The 20297-nt window shown below is 48.0% G+C and overlaps 1 protein-coding gene across 9 annotated transcripts in view; it reads left to right on the top strand.

Moving 5' to 3' along the window:
* The window catches only part of lrrc9 (leucine rich repeat containing 9), a 276603-nt gene that overhangs the window by 217176 nt on the left and 39130 nt on the right, over nucleotides 1-20297 (top strand). For 5 of the 9 annotated variants that reach the window (XM_038775862.1, XM_038775841.1, XM_038775857.1 and 2 more), the window contains 5 exons: nucleotides 3369-3505; nucleotides 5029-5246; nucleotides 8042-8110; nucleotides 10883-11008; nucleotides 11622-11799. In XM_038775862.1, the coding sequence (XP_038631790.1) occupies nucleotides 3369-3505; nucleotides 5029-5246; nucleotides 8042-8110; nucleotides 10883-11008; nucleotides 11622-11799 (728 nt within the window). The remainder of the gene's footprint in view (nucleotides 1-3368; nucleotides 3506-5028; nucleotides 5247-8041; nucleotides 8111-10882; nucleotides 11009-11621; nucleotides 11800-20297) is intronic. The other 4 variants (XR_005457781.1, XR_005457782.1, XM_038775851.1 and 1 more) reach the window with 3 other exon arrangements.

Raw genomic sequence — 20297 nt, 5'->3', positions numbered from 1 at the left:
CATTATATACAATTTGGTTAGCTAGACTTTCTTCGTGTAATTCAATTAGCACACCTGCAATTGAATATTTTTCACTTCTTTCCATTACCAATAATATAGAGCTTATGACAAGCCCTTGTTCAAGAAGGGAGAGTATAGACCGGATAATTAATGTCCAATTAGCCTAGCATCAGCTGAGGGAAATCTTTTCAAATCCATGCTACAAGATATAATTAGTAATTAAGAGTTGCATGCACAGATGCGTTGAAAAAAAATGCACTGGGGAACAGGTGACGATTTGTGTAGATAAGTGGTTAGCACTGCTGCGACACAGGACCAGGGTTCAATTCCAGCCTTGCGTGACTTTGTGGAGTTTGTCTGTGTTTGCACGTGTTTCCACTGGGTACTCTTGTTTTCTCCCACAGTTCAAAGATGTGCAGGTTATGAAGATTGGCCATGCTAAATTACCCCTTAGTGTCTAGGGATATGCAGGTTAGGTGGGTTATGGGATTACGGGAATAGGGCGGGAGCGTGGGCCTAGGTAGAGTTCTCTTTCAGAGATTCAGTGCAGACTCGATGGACCGAATAGCCTCCTGCACTGTAGGAATTCTATAAAGGTGTAGTGGTATCAGGGAAGGGCGGCACAATGGTTAGCACTGTTGCTTCACAGTGCCAGGGTCACAGATTCCATTCCTGGCTTGAGTCACTGTCTGTGCGGAGTCTGCACGTTCCCCCTGTGTCTGCGTGGGTTTCCTCCCATAAGTCCCAAAAGACATGCTGTTAGGTAATTTGGACATTATGAATTCTCCTTGTGTACCCAAACAGGCGCCAGAATTTTAGGTTAGGTGGGTTATGGGGTTACGGGAATAGGGCAGGAGCGTGGGCCTAGGTAGAGTTCTCTTTCAGAGTGTTGATACAGACTCGATGGGCCGAATAGCCTCCTTCTGCACTGTAGCAATTCTATAAAGATGTAGTGATATAATAATAATCGCTTATTGTCACAAGTAGGCTTCAATGAAGTTAATATGAAAAGCCCCTAGTCGTCACATTCCGGCACCTGTTCGGGGAGGCTGGTACAGGAATTGAACGCACTGCTGGCATTGTTCTATTGTTCGATTTGTGTAGATAAGTGGTTAGACAAGCCAGCTGTTTAGCCCAAAGTGTTAAACCAACCCCTTCTAAACAGCTAAAACAGCGATATCAGGGTAGGGCGGCACAGTAACATAATAGTTAGCACTATTGCTTCATAGCACCAGGGTCACAGGTTCGATTCTCGGCTTGAGTCACTGTCTGTGCGGAGTCTGCATGTTCTCCGTCTGTCTGTGTGGGTTTCCACCGGGTGCTCCGGTTTCCTCCCACAAGTCCCAAAGGACATGGGGCGGGATTCTGCCGTAATCGGCAGGGCGGGCAACTCCGGCGGGACGGAGTGGTGTGAACCACTCCGGTGTCGGGCCTCCCCAAAGGTGCGGAATCCTCCGCACCTTCAGGGGCTAGGCCCGCCCCGGAGTGGTTTGCGTCCTGCCGGCCGGCAGGAAAGGGGCTTGGCGCCAAAGGGCCTCCGCCGGCCAGCAAAGTTGGCACATGCACACCGGTAATGGCAGACTGCTGCAGCCGCCGGTGCGGAACAATAGAGTGTCCCCACGGCACAGGCCCGCCCGCGGATCGGTGGGCCCCGATCACGGGCCAGGCCGCCGTGGGGGCACCTCCCGGGACCAGATTCCCCCCCCCCCCCCAAGAGCCCCAGTGGCCGCCTGCATCGCCAGGTCCCGCCAGTAAGGACCTACTCCAAATTACGCCAGTGGGACTGGCAAAAAACGGGCTGGACTTCAGCCCATCGCGGGCCGGAAAATTCGGGCAGCCCCGGGGCCCATTGAGCTGCGACTGTCCCCGCCATTCTCCGAGACGGGCGGCGCGATTCACGCCGGGCCGATTTTTAGGGGGCTGGAGAATTTGGAGGACGGTGGGGGCGGGATTCACGCCGACCTCCGGCGATTCTCCAACCCGGCCGGGCCGGAGAATCCCCGTGACCGGCACGAATCGTGGCACGCCGCCCCAACGCCGGCATGGGGTTCGGCTCCATTGGAGCCGGCGTGGTTGGCGCGACGCCGGTCGGGGGCCGCTCTACGCGGCCAGCCCGCCCTACGCAGCCGGCCCGCCGATTCTTGACCCGGATGGGCCGAACAGCTATCGTAAAAACGCCGAGTCCCATCGGCGCCATCTACACCTGCTCTCAGCCGGCGGGAACTCGGAGTGGAAGGGTCGGGGGGCAGCCTGTGGGGGGAGGGGTGGGGTCCGACCACAGGGGCGGCCTCCGATGTGGCCTGGCCCATCTCTGGCTGGGGGCCTCCTTTATTCCGTCCCAGCCCATGTAGTCCTGCGCCATGTTGCGTCATGGCCGTACACTGAAGGAAGCCACTGCGCATGCGCGCGTTGACGCCGGTGCCACTGCACATGTGGGGATCCCGCGTCACCCAGTTGACGCCGGGATCAGCAGCTAGAGCAGCGTGAACCCCTCCAGTGCCGTGCTGGCCCCCTGTATGGGCCAGAATTTCTGATCCTGAGGCCGTGTTGATGCCGTCGAGAAACGCAGTGGCGTTTCCGTTGGTATCAACTCTTAGCCTCAGGATCACAGAATCCCGCCCATGCTGTTAGGTAATTTGGACATTATGAATTCTCCCTCTGTGTACCCGAACAGGGGCTGGAATGTAGCGACTAGGTAATTTTCACAGTCACTTCATTGCAGTGTTAATGTAAGCTTACTTGTGTCAATGAAAATTATTATTATTATGTGAAGTGTATATAGATATTTAGAAGGCATTTGATGAGGTGTCTGACAAGAATCTTGCCTCACACTGTGGAAATCTGCCAGAAATTACTTCAGCTTATAGAGGATCACACCTTATAGAAAAATACATGTTCCAAAATGAGAATTTTGTAACTATCCGATCATTTTTCTTTGATCTGTGGTGATTCTTAGCTGAGACAATAGACCAAAATTTAAAGAGTAATAATTTTTAATTCTCACGTTTAATTCCACCCCCCCTCCCCTGTCTGGTCTGAGTGTTCAGAACACAGCAATGTAGTTGACACTTAACTGTTCCTATATTGGCCTGGAAAGCCAATAAGTTATCAAGACAGTGATAACACCATCTTCTCAAGAGCAATAGGAATGGACAATGAATACTGTCATTGCCAACAATGCCCACATTCTGTGATTAAAGAAGGGAAATTTACTGGAACTAAAGACTTCTGGAACTTGCTATTAAAGTACTTAAATTCACCCACATAATAACATTTTAATATGCAATTTTTACTGCTTTATTGATAGCAATTTCTAAACAAAATTTTATTTTGTTGCATAATTAATAACTGTGCCTCCCTTTTGAAAGCAGAGATACAAGTTTTGAAAATCTCCCTCCAGTTATGGAAAGTTTGGAAGTGCTTCATTTAGGATACAACGGCATCTCTAGCCTGGTTCAGCTACAGTTGAATAGACTCATAAATTTGAGAGTGTTGTATTTGGAAGGTAAGTAACAACCACCTGCACACTAAACTAGTGATGAAAGCAAATTTATTTTTGTATTACTTTTCAAATAAAGCATAAAGTTGCAGCTATGTTGTACAGTTTGCAGTGAAATCTTTGTCTCTGATATTACATGAATGCTGGCCTAGCCAGTGAAGCCTACATCCCATGAATTAGTAAAAATAATTCAGTGGAAATAACTCCTGACTCCCCAAAGCCTTTCCACCATCTATAAGGAATAGGTCAGGAGTGTGATGGAATACTCATCATTGGAAGAGTGCAGCTCCAAAAACACTGAAGAAATTCAACACCAACAAGAACTAAGGGCGCGATTCTCTGCTCCCACGCCGGGTGGGAGAATTGCGGGAGGGCCGTTTTGCGACACGCCGCTCGGAGAATCGCGGGCCGCCGTTTTTCACGGCGACCCGCGATTCTCCGACCCGGATGGGCCGAGCGGCCGGCCGTTCCCGACCGGTTCACGCCGGTGGCAACCACACCTGGTCGCTGCCGGCGTGAACATGGTGCCAGCAGCTGTTTTGTGGCTTGTGGGGGGCGGAGAGGGGAGTGAGCACCACGACCTTGCCCGGGAGGGGACTCGCCCGCGATCGGTGCCCACCGATCGTCGGGCTGGCGTCTCAACGGGACGCACTCTTTCCCCTCCGCCGCTCCGCAAGATCAAGCCGCCACGTCTTGCGGGGCAGCGGAGGGGAAGACGGCAACCTCGCATGCGCGGGTTTGAACCGTCAGCTATCGTGCGTCATTAGGCGCGCCGGCCGCGTCATTCTCGGCACGCCGGGCCTTGACGCCAGCGACAAGGCCCCGCAACCGAGATTCACGGCACGGCCCTCCTAGGTAGGGGGCCAGGAGCGGCCTCCGACGCCGTCGCGAACCTCTCTGGGTTTCACGACGGCGTCGGGCCTTGCAGAGAATTCCGCCCTAAGCATCCCGATTAATTGGCATTCCAGCCAATACCTTAAAATTTATCCTCCATTACTGTTTCACACAATAGCAGCAATGTGTACCATATGCAAGGGGCCTGCAGCAACTGGCCAAGACATCTTCAACAGCACCTTCCAAACTTGCAAACTTTACTATTTAGAAGAACAAGGTCCTCAGTCATATGGGAACATGAACACCTGTAAGCGCACCTCCAAGTTGCACACCATCATGCCTTGGGACTGTGTCACCATTCCTTCACAATTGATAGGTCAAAAATTTGGAATTCCCAACCAAACAAAACTGTTGGGAAAGGTAATTATGGAATGGCAATAAATGCTGGTCTAGGCAGCAATGCCCACATCCATGACTGCATTACAAAAAATATTTTGTCCATGAATCTTAGTCTCAATTATTTCAAAACCACTTTAACTTTAGGGATTAGCAATTAGGGAAAGTGCATTGGCTAAATCCTGTACTTATGATCTCCTTCATTCTGAAGTAAATAAATTTTACTTGAGTGAATGCTCGCATTCTTTAAACCTGCATTATACAGAAAATTTGACTCATTTCAATTCTTTCCATTGTAGGCAATTTTATTAGTCAGATTGAGGGACTTGATCGCCTTCAGTACCTTGCTGAATTGTCATTGGAACGAAACAGAGTCCGAATGATCCACGAGACCTCCTTTTTGGGCCAAAGTGCTCTCCGTGAGCTGCATTTAGAAGAGAATAGGATGCGTGATCTTAACAACCTATATCCACTGGTAAAACTGCAGCGTCTTTTCCTTGGTGCAAACAAAATCCAGGTAAAGAAAAGATTTGAATTAGTATCGTGCCTTTCATGACCTCAGGGCATATTAAAGCATTTTATAGTCCATTAAGTCTTTTTTAAGGATAGCTATGTCGATAGTAAGGATAGATATGTTAAAAAGCAGCAACATAATGTGCTTACATCAAGACTCCCACCACAATGATCAGGTAACCTACTTTAGTGATGTTATCTTTTACTGTTTGTTGGCCAGGTCACAATTAGAGCTTTCCTGCTCCTCTTCAGTTCTTATATACCAACTAAGAATGGAAATCATTTGTCACTCTGACAGCAGGCATCTCTAACAGTGCAGCATGTCCTATTACTACAACACTGAAGAGTTAGTTTAGTTTATGTGTTCAGATCTCTAGAGTGGATTTTCAAATCCACAACTTTCTGACTCAGAAGTATGAGTTCTACCAAGGAACCATTACATAGCCCTGATGGAAAATCATGACCTGAAAGATTAGTTGTTTCTCCCCCCTCAGATGCTGCCAGACCTGCTGAGTATTTCCTGCATTTTTTATTTTTATTTCAGATTTCCAGCATCTGTAATATTTTGTTTTAGGCTTGATATAAGATAGTTTGTTCATATCACATTAGACATAAAATAAAATTCAAATGTTTTCAATCTAGGAACTACAATTTGTTTTTAAATGTGCTGTGAAATAATTGTCGATATTTCTTTGCACTGAATTGACTCATTTTAATTTCTAATGTATATTAGCTTTGGTGTATCAACATATACTGAAACATCTTTAAGGTGTTACATAGGTTATAAGATCATAACAATTAGGAGCAGGAATAGGGAGTTCAGACCGTCAAGACTACATCAGTATTTGATGAGATCATGGCTGATCTGATTGCGGGCTTAATTCCACTTTCCTATCTGTCCCCCTTCACCCTTAACTTCCTTTCTTTTTAATTTTCCTAATTAAGGGGCAGTTTAGCGTGAACAATCCACCTACCCCGCACATCTTTGGGTTGTGGGGGTGAAACCCACGCAGACACGGGGAGAATGTGCAAACTTCACACGGACAGTGACCCAGGGCCAAGATTGAACCCGGGTCCTCAGCGGCGTGAGGCAGCAGTACTAACTGCGCCACCGTGCTGCCACTTAATTTCCTTTTCGATCAAAAATCTGACTAACTCAGTCTTTAACATATTCAATGGCCCAGTCTCCACTGCTCTCTCCAAGGGTTAATACCTGACAGAAGAAATTGATCCTCATGTCAGTCTTAAATGGGAGACTCCTAATATTTAAACTGTGCTCCCTAGTTGTATAGATTCTGCCATGAGAGGAAACATCTTCCCTGCATCTTATGTGTCAAGTCCCCTTCAGAATCAATTGGCCGAGATTTTCAGCGATATTGACAAAGGCTGATGCCAGGCGTAAAAAGCGGTGTTAAACCCACTGATGCAGTGGAGCTTTCTCCGCCGTATAGTGCAGAACTTTGAAAGAAAATCCATCAAGTCACAGGTCCCATGACATATTTCTGATGGGGTGGGCTCAGATTTGTCCACCATCACCTTAAACACTGGATGATCCGGGTGCCATTTTCAAAGGCTGACCAACACGTGGAAGCAAATCAGTTCACCCAGATGCACCCCCCATCATTTGTTTATTTTTAAAATATTTTTATTCTCCTCCTTTTTCACATTTCCATCCAAATTTACACCCACCAACAAACAATCAATGGGAACAAATACAATGTCAATCCCCAGGCCAACAATTCCTCCCTCCCACCAACCCCCAAACAACCCTCAACAGTTTAAATCCAAACATCAAAGAAAAGAATTCAGGAATCCATCCACCCAGCCCCCCATCATTTGTAATGATGTACTCGATATTGAATATCAGGAAATGCGCCCTGTCACTGATGGACTGGGGCGGCTTTCACCCCAACGTAAAACGCAACTTGGACTTCTTGCAATATTTTCCTCTCCCACTTGGGTCAGGTGGGTGGGTGCAGAAAAAAATCCCAGCCTATATGTTTCACCCTTTCAGGGTGGTGAAGATGAGACCATGATGAGATCAGCCATAATCATATTGAACTGTGGAGGAGGCTCGAAAGGCTAAATTTCCTACTACTCCTAGTTCTTCTGTTCTAAGAAAGAACTGTTCTGTCTAATTCCACCTTTCAGCTCTTGGTCTGGAGCCCTGTAGGTAACACCACCTCAAGCACAAATCTGGTGTTCTTGATTAATCAGAGGATTTCTTGATTAATAAGGGGTATGGGTTTATTGGAAAAAGGCAGGAGAATGCGGCTGAGGGAAGTATCAGCCATGATAAAATGGTGGAGCTGACCCGATGGGCCAAATGGCCTAATTCTGCTCATATACGTTATGGTCTTATGGGCTGCTGGTCAGTAAAAGGGGCTGCCTCCTTCCCTGGCATTTGGTGTCAGTCAGAGGCCCCCCTTTCCACAGTTTTGTGTCCCCCATGTCCACCCATCCTCTTGCCCTGTCCAACATTCCCTCCTCCCGCTCTTGCTGCGTCACATCAACTAGGCCCCAGCAGGATCTCAGACCCATATCTGGATTCATCACTAAACTTCACCACCTTGGTTTACCTACAGCACCAGCAGTGGCCATCATTCCTGCTTGGTGTTGCCTGTGTGCACAGCTGCTGCTCTCTGATAGGCCGACAGTTCTGAGGTGGGACATCTAGTGGCAATGCGGGGAAACTTATTCAAAAGGGTTTTACGATTTGAGATAGTCTCATGGTAGGCATAGTCGTAAAATATCTATATCTAATAAAACTTTCCAAACTAAATAGTTTATTTTGCACAGGATATAGGTGAACTGGAAAAACTCGATTCACTTCCAAATATGACAGAGCTTTCAGTTGTTGGAAATCCTGTAAGTATTATGATACAGTATATTTTTTATAATTTGCAAATTGATGTTTGATCGCAATTCCATTTTTATCTAAACTTTCCTTTCAATAAGCACATTACTTCAAATAGCAAATTTGCATATTAAGCAACTATTGCTTGTCTATAGATCAACAAAAATTAAACTTTAATTATATTGCCAAGAGATAAGAACCTTTTTAGCCTGGAGAAAGTATGTGAATGGGCAGTGAGGAAATTGGATGCAACTCATTCCCAAAAACTACTTTGAAAAAATTAATTTTTGGGATGGGACAAGCAATGATTCTATCTAATAATAATAATAATCTTTATTGTCACAAGTAGGCTTACATTAACATTGCATTGAAGTTACTGCAATGACGTTACTGTGAAAAGCCCCTAGTCGCCACATTCCGGCGCCCGTTCGGGTACACAGAGGGAGAATTCAGAATGTTCAAATTACCAATAGCACATTTTTCAGGACTTGTGGGAGGAATCCGGAGACCCGGAGGAAACCCATGCAGACACAGGGAGAACGTACAAACTCCGCACAGTGACCCAAGCCAGGAATCGAACCTGGGACCCTGGCGCTGTGAAGCCATGGTGCTAACCACTATGCTACCGTGCTACCCTACTCTACCACAGCTAGTCTCACCTTCTCTGTCTAAAACTAACTGGACATTACCAGAGTCCAATTGCATACAGACCTAGAATATGTCAAGATGCATAAGCCAAATTGTCCTGATAAAGAGAATGGATTTCAAAATTGTTTTATTAGTCCTGCCTATACATGGTAGGAAAATATTACATTTTGATTCAGTAGTTTGTGCCATAGAATCTACATTGTCTACAGTCCCAAATCTTCATTATGGGGTGGTGACACGGGCAAGGTGGGTGGAAAATGAAGGTGGAAGGAAATTCATACCATAATAGCAATGGCCTCAGAACGACACTGGGAGAGACATGAGAGTAAATTGCACTCCCAGCTCACTTAGCCACACTGACCAAAAGGTCACACAAGGTGCCAAAAAAATTGAAACCAGACATTCAATCTTCATGTGAGAAAAAACAAAAGCTACAATAAATGCACAGTGCTTCTATTTCAGAATTCTATTCGGTTTTAAAAACATTAGGAAATAGATTCTGAGATCCGGTTTTAAAAACATTAGGAAATAGATTCTGAGATCAATTTCCTGATGCCATTAGAATGCCATTAGAAACATTTAAGGAATTAAACTTGGGGCATGATTCTCCCAAAAAATGAGCAAAGTGTCATTTTGGGCGGGTTTGGCAGGGTGTTTCCCTGCCAGCCTTTTGGGTGAGATCAGTGGGCTCTAATAGCCTCCGAAACCCCTGAAGTGGCCATCAAGCTTGTGGTGGGTGCCGATGTGAGGCCTCATCAGTATGGCCGGTGACTCCCGGTGCTGGGATAACGCGGCCTCAAACAGAGCCTAATGGCTCATTTTAATTTGATTATCGGCTTGATTCAGCTCACGCTGTGTGCTGCGGGACTCACGACTCACAGGCAGTTTTGTGCCCAGAGCAAAGCCCGATTTGGGCCTCTCCCACAATGGTCCCGGCGCAACGTGATCGATGACGGCGCAACATGGTGCAAAATCGCATCCCTGGCATCCTTACCTGCTTTCATCTCCTTTGTGACTCCAGACCCACATCAATGTTGTTGATTTTTAGCTGCCCTCTGCTTTGCACAAAGAATTTCAATAGTTTGAGAAGAAGCCCCAAGGTCACTATCTCAGGGCAACTGGAGATGAACAAATTTAGAAGACCTGCGGGGGGGAATCTCATAGAAACCTAGAAAGTTCTAACAGGACTAGACAGGGTAAGTGTAGGATCAATGGTCCCAATGGCAGGGGAGTCCAGAACCAGGGGTCACAGTCTGAGGGTATGGAGTAGACCATTGAGGACTGAGATGAGAAGAAATTTCTTCACGTAGAGAGTGGTGAGCCTGTGGGATTCTCTACCACAGAAAGCAGTTGAGGCCAAATTATTCTAAATTTTCAAGAAAGGAGTTAGATACAGCTCTTGGGGCTAAAAGGATCAAAGGATAAAGGGGGAAAGTAGGAACAAGTTGCTGTATTGATGATCATAATGTTGGTGGAGCAGACTTGAAGGATCGAATGGCCTACTCCTGCTCCTGCTTTCTATGTTTCTAAATTCCAACCTTAACAGCAATGCCCATATACCGAGAATAAATATTAAAATCCTTCATATTTATATGCCGTTTTTGATAACCTTAGAACATACCAAAGTGTTTTACAGCTATTGATGTTCTTTTTAAAGTGTAGTCACAGTTTAGTGTGGGAAACATGGCAGCTGATTTGCACACAGCATGTTTCCACAAACAACAATGTGTTAATGACCAGATACTCTGGGTGAGATTTTTTTGTCGATGCTTTGACTTCCTCTTTTTCACAGCACTTAGCTGCTTTTGATGTGGTGAGGAATAATTCCCCCGAAACTATCTGAAGACTTCTGGGTTGCAGTTCTTAAAAAAAACATCACCATTACAATTATATGCAAATGTTTGGATCGGCATTGAATGGATTTTCAAGTTACAAATAAGAGCAATTCTTGTTAAGCAAGATATTGATTTGAAGATAATTCACAATACAGGCAGCTCTAAAATTAATGAAATGTGTGAAATTCTAAGTGTGTTTGATGTAGTATATAATTCGACTATCTTACCTGACTTGTTGAAACCCTTAAGAAGAGAAAGAAATGAGGCTTCTGCTAAATAACCATGTAAATAATTTTTCAGGTCTCTCGTAAAATGTTGTATCGTCCATTCCTAGTGTTTCGACTGACAAGGCTTCAGATATTAGATGGTGTACCAGTGACAATGGATGAGAAAGAAAGAGCTGAATTTCTATTGTGTGAGCACAGTGTAAGAATTTTGATTGTTTAAATGGCTAGCGGATCTCCTGTGGCATTGCTAACAGTAAGCTGAACAATACACTGAATTATAACAGGTATAATAGGATGATACATGATGATCATTGATTCAGGATGATGATACAATCTGCTTAGTTACTGTTAACATTTTAGAGAAAAATCTGAATACCTTGTTTAAATCAATAGAACCACGTTACAAGATTTCATATTTTTAAACAAAAACAAACTTTATTGTATATAAATTACTTAAATAAAATGAGCACGATTAACAATATGGTTTATAACTGTGTATGTTATGCACTCAGTTTTACTTCCTGCCTTCTTTTGAACAGGCTGGGTAGATTTATTTGGTGTAGCTCTTTGTAGGATATAAACAGTCATAAAATAGAACATTGTGTACACCTGCCAAACATCCAACAGAAGCATATTTACTGTACACGAGCTAGATTTCAATAAACTCAAGTGGGGAGGCAAGCCACCTTTCCCATCTGGCCCAAAACATTTGAAGTTAAAGTGATTCATTTCATTTGGTTATTTAATAGCACTTCAGCTATAGATGTCAATATTTACCGATATTGATTGTAATAATTTATTTTGATCAATAGGCAATGCCTTCAAATCTTACTGTGGAAACAGGGCTGTCTGCAATTATGCCATTGCTAACCAGGCCCAATACATTGAGGGCGACCAATTGTCTTCCTAAAGGGTTGCAGCCTTTTTCAGCGCCAGAATTCAATCTCCCACATGGCTTTGGGGACTCAATACCACAGGAAACAGCTAGAAGTAAGGAATTGCAATGTATTCTTCTTGTTTTGTCTTAAACAACAATCTGCAGAGATTTTGTATAGCTTCCAACAAATTCATTTGTTTATTTGTTCTGTCCAATTATGCCAAGTTGTTTAATATTGATACTGAAATTAACAGGTTTCTATGATATCACTGTTAGTGAGACAGTTTTCAGGAATCAACACTTTAATTCAGTGAAGAAACATAAAGCTTCCCTCTCCTCCTTTAGGTCCCTGCTACAAAAGCCCAATTCTTTAACAAAACTTTTAATCACTCCTTTTCACCCTTTCAGGCAAGCTGAAAATATTACTGACTGTGTTTCAGGGGATGATGTTTGTGTTGTTGGCATGGACGACTCTGCCTCTAGAGGTGCTGATTAAACACCTTGCTTTAGTAGGCCTCAGCACCTACAAGGGTAGTAGGGTCCTGCAATTTAAGCCTACTCGGTCATCAGTGCTCCCTGTAGAATGCCTCCTACAGCAGGGTGGTTATGGCGATGGATGCTAATCCATTATGGACGGCATGGTAGCACAGTGGTTAGCACAGTTGCTTCACAGCTCCAGGATTCCAAATTCGATTCCTGGCTTGGGTCACTGTCTGTGCAGAGTCTGCACATTCTCCCTGTGTCTGCGTGGGTTTCCTCTGGGTGCTCCGGTTTCCTCCCACAGTCCAAAGATGTGCAGGTTAGGTGAATTGGCCATGCTAAATTGCTCTTCATGTCCAAAAAAGGTTTGGTGTGGTTACTGGGTTACGGGGATAGGGTGGAGGTGTGCGATTAGGTAGGATGCTCTTTCCAAGGGCTGGTGCAGACTCGATAGGACAAATGGCCTCCTTCTGCCTTGTGAATTCTATGATTTTAACCAGTAATGTGACTTACAGGCCAGGATCGAGGATTTGGACTGCGGAGTTAACGATCACCAATCCAAATAGTTCTGAATAGAGCTAAGAAAATACTGAGGATTTTGGGAGGAGACAACAAATTAAAGAGATTATATATTAAAGTGAATCGAAAAGTTCACGAATTGCTTTATTACGAAAATATTCTCGTCTCAAAATTCCAGTTGGTGAAATGTGCTGGATCTGTGCTGGTGGGTGAGGAGTTGCCTGAATGCTCTCAAATAGATTTGTCCAACTCATAGGCTGGGTTGTGGCCACGTGTCCCCTGGAATTGGCCCGTCAAACCTGTTGGACATTCAACTGTCTTATATTTGAAAAATGCTATAAAGCTATTCATCTAATCATGGGCAGGCTCCTCACAGCTTTTGTTGCTGATAAGCTCACTGGTGAGCACATCAGCATCAAATGCAGGGAGCAACAGGTCTATGATTGGCCGAATAGGAAACAGTGATAAGGTAAGTTTTTAAGGTACTTTCGAGGGCACGGAGAGCAAGATTAAGGACAGGGAGAGAGCAGGGTCCTAGGGAGCCTGAGTGGGGACAGAGGGAGAAAAAGCAAGATCTTGGGAAGCCGGAGCAGAACCCAATGGAGTGAGACCTGAAGGGGAGGGAGAGTGCAGATGGAAGGTGGGAGTGAAGGAGAAGGAGATTGAGGGGTGTGTGTTGTGAGAGCGGGGAGAATGTGAGAGTGAGAGAATGGAGGGTGTGTGAAGAGAATGTGAGTGGGGAGGGGGTGTGAGAGTGGGGAGGGGGTGTGAGAGTGGGGAGGGGGTGTGAGAGTGGGGAGGGGCTGTGAGAGTGGGGAGGGGGGGTGAGAGTGGGGAGGGGCGTGAGAGTGGGGAGGGGGGGTGAGAGTGGGGAGGGGGGGTGAGAGTGGGGAGGGGGGGTGAGAGTGGGGAGGGGGGTGAGAGTGGGGAGGGGGGGTGAGAGTGGGGAGGGGGGGGTGGAGAGTGGGGAGGGGGTGTGAGAGTGGGGAGGGGGTGAGAGAGGGGAGGGTCTGTGATGAGAATGTGAGTGGGGAGGGGGTGTGAGAGTGGGGAGGGGGTGTGAGAGTGGGGAGGGGGTGTGAGAGTGGGGAGGGTGTGTGAGAGTGAGAGAGGGGAGGGGGGGTGAGAGTGAGAGAGGGGAGGGTCTGTGAAGAGAATGTGAGTGGGGAGGGTGTGAGAGTGAGAGAGGGGAGGGTCTGTGAAGAGAATGTGAGTGGGGAGGGGGTGTGAGAGAGGGGAGAGCATGTGTGAATGGAGAGGGCCTCCGGGTGGAAGGTATCTGGGGGGGGGGGGGGGGGGGGGGGAGGAACGGTGGGGAAGCAGTGTGTGAGGGCGGACAGCACGTGAAGTGGAGAGCATGTGAGGGGGAAACGCATGTGGGTAGAGACCGTGAATATGGGAGAGTGTGTGTGGGTTTAAGACGCGTTGGGGGGCTAGCGTGTGAAGGGGAGAGCAGGTGGAAGGGTAAGCACATGAGAGGCGAGTGCCTATGTGGGGGAGAGCACGTGTAGCGGGAGAATGCGTGGATGGAGAACACACGTGGGGACGGTACGTGAAGAGGAGAGCATGTGAAGGAGAGTGTGGTTGAGGGGAGAGTGCCCGCGGTTTGTGTGTGAGGGGGATATGTGAGAGAAAGGCGTGAGGTTATGCCTAAATCTGGCTCACTCCATCTCGGGGTTCTCATTCACCCTTATCCCCACATACTCTTCCCCACCCCCTCACAAAGTGGGTGAGAGTGAATTAACGTGCACCTTGGGACTGGGAGTGAGCCGGACACACACACATTCTTACCCTATCTTTACTTATTACTCATTTGTAAAAATGATCACATCATTACTCTGGCATTGTTTCTTTACTCAGCAGATTTTCAGCCTGTATTAGTATCAATGAGAACAGGGGCAGAAAATACGCCAGTGAGATCGCATTTTCCAGGCCTCTTGCCAGTGCTGTACGAGAGTCCCACCACAGTAGACCAGTAATATAATTGGCAAGTTCCCGGCGGCTCTCTCTCTCTCACTCTCACACTCTCACTCTCACTCTCACTCTCACTCTCACTCTCACTCTCTCACTCTCACTCTCTCACTCTCTCACTCTCTCACTCTCTCACTCTCTCACTCTCTCACTCTCTCACTCTCACTCTCTCTCTTTCCCCCCACCCCCCCCAACCGAATATTCAGTTCAACACTGGGCCCAGGGCAGGTGGGTGGTGGGATTCAGTATCACCTATCACTGGGGGCGGGGGACCACTGAGGGATTGTCCTTCCAGAGTGGCAGCTGTAAAGTAGGTGGGAGCAGGTGAATCCATAGGGTCAGGACTGGGGCCGACTATGAGATACATGGGTGGGGTCCCAAGAAACACCCGGCGGCATGGACAGAGTGGGGTCTCTGACAGGGGATGTTTTCTAGCCTCATGAGGCCCTCACAAAGGTGGGGAGGATGATGACAGTGAGAATAAACCTCCACACTCAGGCAGCACAGTGAAGCCAGAGTGCATAGGATGTCTACAAGTTCAGAGGCACTGGTTATGGAGGCCAGGATTATTTGTGTATGGGTGACTGGCTGTTCTAAATTGGAAGGCTCCTTTAATCCACACTGGGGGAATGAAGTTGACCTCAAAGGATGCAGTTGACATACTAATTTCAGTCTTTACAATCATCAGGTATGCCTCGCCTTCCACAAGGGGAAACCAGTTGACGAATCAGTTCCTGACCCTTCCTTGACTAGTCAATTATGCCAATTTAGTCAGCATTGCAATGCTTGAGTGTGATTGGCGCCCAATTTTTAACCCTTAGTCTGATTCACTTTTTATGTAAGTAGTTTCCCTTTAAGGAACTGTCCCTTAATTTGACCCTCAGTTTATTTATAGAGTCATGGAAGTTGGCCCTTAACTTATCCATGCCGCCCACTTTACCACTTAGCTTGTCCCAATTGATTTAGTTTACTTAATATTTACATTTATTAAAATAGTGGGAAGCCAACCCCACAAGCATTGAACTCCAAGGCTCCTTCTCGCATCTAGACAACAGAGAAGCGAAACAGATGCTGTCCCAATGCAAGACGTTATGGCAAATTCACTCAACAATCAGCCTGTCCAAGGAATGATGGGGGGCAGTGTCTTGTTCCCCTGTGAGGTTAGAACGTAGGTCCATCAAATACACTCAACTTCCCTCACTCCTCACCCGTGGGTGAGACACACGGATCGCTGAGACTCTCAAGGATCGAAGCGCTTTATTCAGGTGGAATTTCATTCAGGTGGAGTTGAGAGGGGCAACTGTGGGGAAGTGGCTATTGTGTGACAGGGGAGGGAATGAGGCTCAGTGGAAAGATACATGGGAATGTGCATGGTGGATGTCCCAGACCCTGAGAGGGCTGAGGGTCAGGGCATTACACACTTTGATGTTCTCTACCTTTCAGTTTTTGATTCTGAAGAATCATGGAACCAGTTGAGCTGGCAATTCTTTTGAATGTGATCAGCCAGCAGCAGCAGCGACATCAACGTGATGTTACCCCGACCAGGGGCAGCAGGGCCCATTGATCTTCTTGGAGCAGGGCAATAGATGCTGGAGCCTCGAAGGAGACAAAATAGTCCATGGTGTTCCGAAGTAGAACCTCTTACCTCCAGATGCCAACGGTCCCGTGTTGGAGATGACTGCATCTATCCTGGGGGACAGTTGACCACCTGTGCCAGGTGATGCAAGAGTTGGCACCACATGGGCTGGGAGATCACCCATTGCCTTTGGCTCTGAAAGTTACTGCCACTCTGAATCTCTATGCCTGAGGCTCATTTCAGGGCTGCACTGGCGACCTGTGTGGCATTTCCCAGTTAGCAGGACAAAAGTGCATAAGAGCAGCTGAGAATTTACAGCGCAGAAGGAGGCCATTTGACCCATCGAGTCTGCACTGACCACTGAAAAGACGCCCCGCCCCCCCACTTAAGACCTCACTTCCACCCTATCCCTGTAACCCAGTAACCCCTCCTAACGTTTTGTTTTGGACACAAAGGGCAATTTATCATGACCAATCCACCTAACCTGCACATCTTTGGACTGTGGGAGTAAACCGGAGCACCCGGAGGAAACCCACGCAGACACGGGAGAACGTGCAGACTCCGCACAGACAGTGACCCAAGCCGTGAATAGAATCTGGAACACTGGAGTTGTGAAGCCCAGTGCTAACCACTGTGCAACCGTTTGGTACCGATGCACTATTTGCGAGGGTCCATCTGTATATCAACTTGGAACGTGGCCGGGTGAGCCAGGACACCAGAACCGTGGGATTCACCCACATAGCAAGCATGCCCCAGGTGCAGGGTATTATCGACTGCACTCACATGGCTCTGGGTTCTCCATGGAAGCATGGGGTACCATTTTTGAACCGTAAGGGATACCACTCCCTCAATGTCCAGCTCCTCTGTGGCCATGCAATGCACATCATGCAGGTGTGTGCCCTTTTCCCCGGAAGTGTCCGTGATAGTTCCATCTGGGGCGCTCGCAGTTCCCATCCATTTTTGAGGGAGAGAAGCAGTTGGAGAGATGGCTCCTCAGGGACAAAGGGTACCCCTCCGAAGGTTGCTGACGACGTCAGTGTGAAGGCCACAAACATATGAGACTCGCTACAAGGCTCATGCGTCAACACATGCACTAAATGAGCAGGTGATAGGACTGCTCCGATGTCTGCACTGATCGAGGGGAGCCGTCCAATAGTGCCCCGAGAGGGTGTCCTGCATCATGGTGGTCTGCTGCGCTCTGCACAACCAGGCACTGCAGTGGGAAGAGCAGCTGGACCAGGAGGCAATGGAGGAGCATCACATCTCCTCGGATGAGTAGGATGCCAAGGAGGGTGGCAACGGGTAACCTGTGGAGGAGAAAGGACCTTTGACAATGGCTCAGGATCCCCGGTCTAGGGACGCCCACATTGACCCGCGGTTTTCTGATAACCAGGACTAGGGTGTGAAGACCTCTCCCAACATGGGGTCCCACTTCTTACTTCTTATCACTACTGTGGGGCCCACAGGTGGTTATCAACATGGTCACTCCATTCATTTTTTTTTATAAATGTTTTTTATTCAGTTTTCATGTTTTATATTGAACAAATTACAAATTGTTAGAGAGAGAAAAAAAAACACGCAAAAATTAACATTTACAGGTGAGCATCTTCATAGTAATAACTGTGGCCTCCCCCTCTTTGCCGGCATACATATTTTACATTCCCCAACATGTTTATTGGCATTTATTTAGTTTGGTTTTGGGCCTTAGCTAGCCATCAAACCCCCGTAACGAGCCCGTAGCCCCCCCCCCCCCCCCCCCCCCCCCCTCCCCGCCGGCTACCTTCCCCCGACTATTCTTCCTCTTGTACGTTGGCCACAAACAGGTCCCGGAACAATTGCATGAATGGCTCCCACGTTCTGTGGAAGCCGTCGTCCGACCCTCGGATGGCGAATTTGATTTTCTCCATTTGGAGAGAATCCGAGAGGTCGGACAGCCAGTCTGCAGCTCTGGGCGGTGCTGTTGACCGCCAGCCAAACAGGATTCTACGGCGGGCGATCAGGGAGGCAAAGGCAAGGGCGTCCGCCCTCCTCCCCAGGAATAGATCTGGCTGGTCTGAAACCCCGAAGACCGCCACTATCGGGCATGGCTCCACCCTCACCCCCACCACTTTGGACATAGCCTCGAAGAAGGCTGTCCAGTACTCCACAAGTCTGGGGCAAGACCAGAACATGTGGGCGTGGTTGGCCGGGCCTCTTTGGCACCGCTCACATCTGTCCTCCACCTCCGGGAAGAACCTACTCATACGGTTTCTCGTTAAGTGGGCTCTATGTACCACTTTTAGTTGCGTCAGGCTGAGCCTTGCGCACGTGGAGGTGGAGTTGACCCTATGCAGTGCTTCGCTCCAGAGTCCCCACCCTATCTCCATCCCCAGATCGTCCTCCCATTTCCTTCTTGTTGCGTCCAGTACGGTGTCGTCCCTATCTACCAGTCGGCCATACATGTCACTACAGTTCCCTTTCTCTAGGATACTTGCGTCCAGTAGGTCTTCCAGTAGTGTCTGTCGTGGCGGTTGTGGGTACGTCCTTGTCTCCTTTCGTAGGAAGTTTTTGAGCTGCAGGTACCGTAGCTCGTTCCCCCCAGCTAGCTGAAATTTCTCTGTCAGTTCGTCCAGTGTTGCGATCCTGTCGTTCGTGTATAGGTCCCTGACTGTCAGTGTCCCCCCGTCCTGTCTCCACCTTTTGAAGGTGGCGTCAGTCAGTGCTGGTTTGAACCTATGGTTGTTGCAGATGGGAGCCTTGTCCGACATTTTGTTCAGGCCAAATTGCTGCCGCAGTTGGTTCCAGGATCGGAGGGTGGCTGTCACCACTGGGCTGCTGGAGTGTTTTTTGGGTGGGGATGGGAGTGCTGCCGTGCCGAGGGCCCGGAGGGAGGTCCCCATGCAGGAGGCCTCCTCCGCACGCACCCACTCGGCTTCTGGCTCCTGGATCCATCCCCTTACTCGCTCGGCTGTTGCCGCCCAGTGGTAGAATTGTAGATTCGGGAGGGCTAGCCCCCCCCTGGATTTTGTTTTCTGTAGGACCTTCTTTGGGATCCTAGCATTTTTACCCCCCCATACGAACGCCATGATAAGTTTGTCCAGCGCTATGAAGAAGGCCTTGGGGATGTATATCGGAATGGATCTAAACAGGAAGAGGAACCTGGGCAATACGTTCATTTTGATCGTCTGGACTCTTCCTGCGAGGGAGAGTGGGAGTGTGTTCCATCTTTGCAGGTCCTTTTTTACTTCCTCCGCCAGGCTGGTGAGGTTCCATTTGTGGATCCCTTTCCAGTCATGGGCTATTTGGATCCCCAGGTAGCGGAATTTATGTCGGGCTTGTTTGAACGGCAGCCCCTTTAGTGCTGCCCCCCCCCCCCCCCCCCCTTGCTGGTGTACTGGGAAGATCTCGCTTTTGCTCATGTTGAGTTTGTAGCCCGAGAAGGCTCCAAACTCTTTCAGGAGCGCGATGATTCCGTCCATGCTGCTTTGTGGGTCCGAGATGTAGAGGAGCAGATTGTCTGCATAGAGTGAGACTCTGTGCTCTCTGCCTCCCCTTCGGATCCCCCTCCAAATTTTTGCTGCCCTGAGCGCAATTGCTAGCGGTTCGATTGCTAGTGCGAACAGCAGTGGGGACAGTGGGCATCCTTGTCTGGTGCCCCTGTGCAGCTGGAAGTATTGGGAGTTGGTATTGTTGGTCCGTACACTCATCATGGGGGCGTTGTATAGGAGTTTTACCCACGCGGTGAACCCTGTTCCAAGCCCGAACCGCTCCAGTACCTCTATGAGGTATTTCCATTCGACTCTGTCGAAGGCCTTTTCTGCGTCCAGGGAGACGATCACCTCTTGTGTTCTCTCCCCGGAGGGGGTCATTATCACGTTCAGCAGGCGCCTGATGTTCGAGGTGAGCTGTCTACCTTTGACGAAGCCCGTCTGGTCCTCTGTGACCACCTCAGGTACACAGTCTTCTAGCCTTTTGGCTAGGATTTTGGCCAGTATTTTGGCGTCTGCGTTCAGCAGAGATATGGGTCTGTATGACCCACATTCCGTTGGGTCTTTGTCTTTCTTAGGTATCAGCGAGATTGAGGCC

The sequence above is a fragment of the Scyliorhinus canicula genome, chromosome 2 (assembly GCF_902713615.1).
Source record: "Scyliorhinus canicula chromosome 2, sScyCan1.1, whole genome shotgun sequence".
Classification (NCBI taxonomy): Eukaryota; Metazoa; Chordata; class Chondrichthyes; order Carcharhiniformes; family Scyliorhinidae; genus Scyliorhinus; species Scyliorhinus canicula.
The sequence above is the reverse complement of the archived record's forward strand: the minus strand, read 5'-3'. Positions and strand labels throughout refer to the sequence as shown.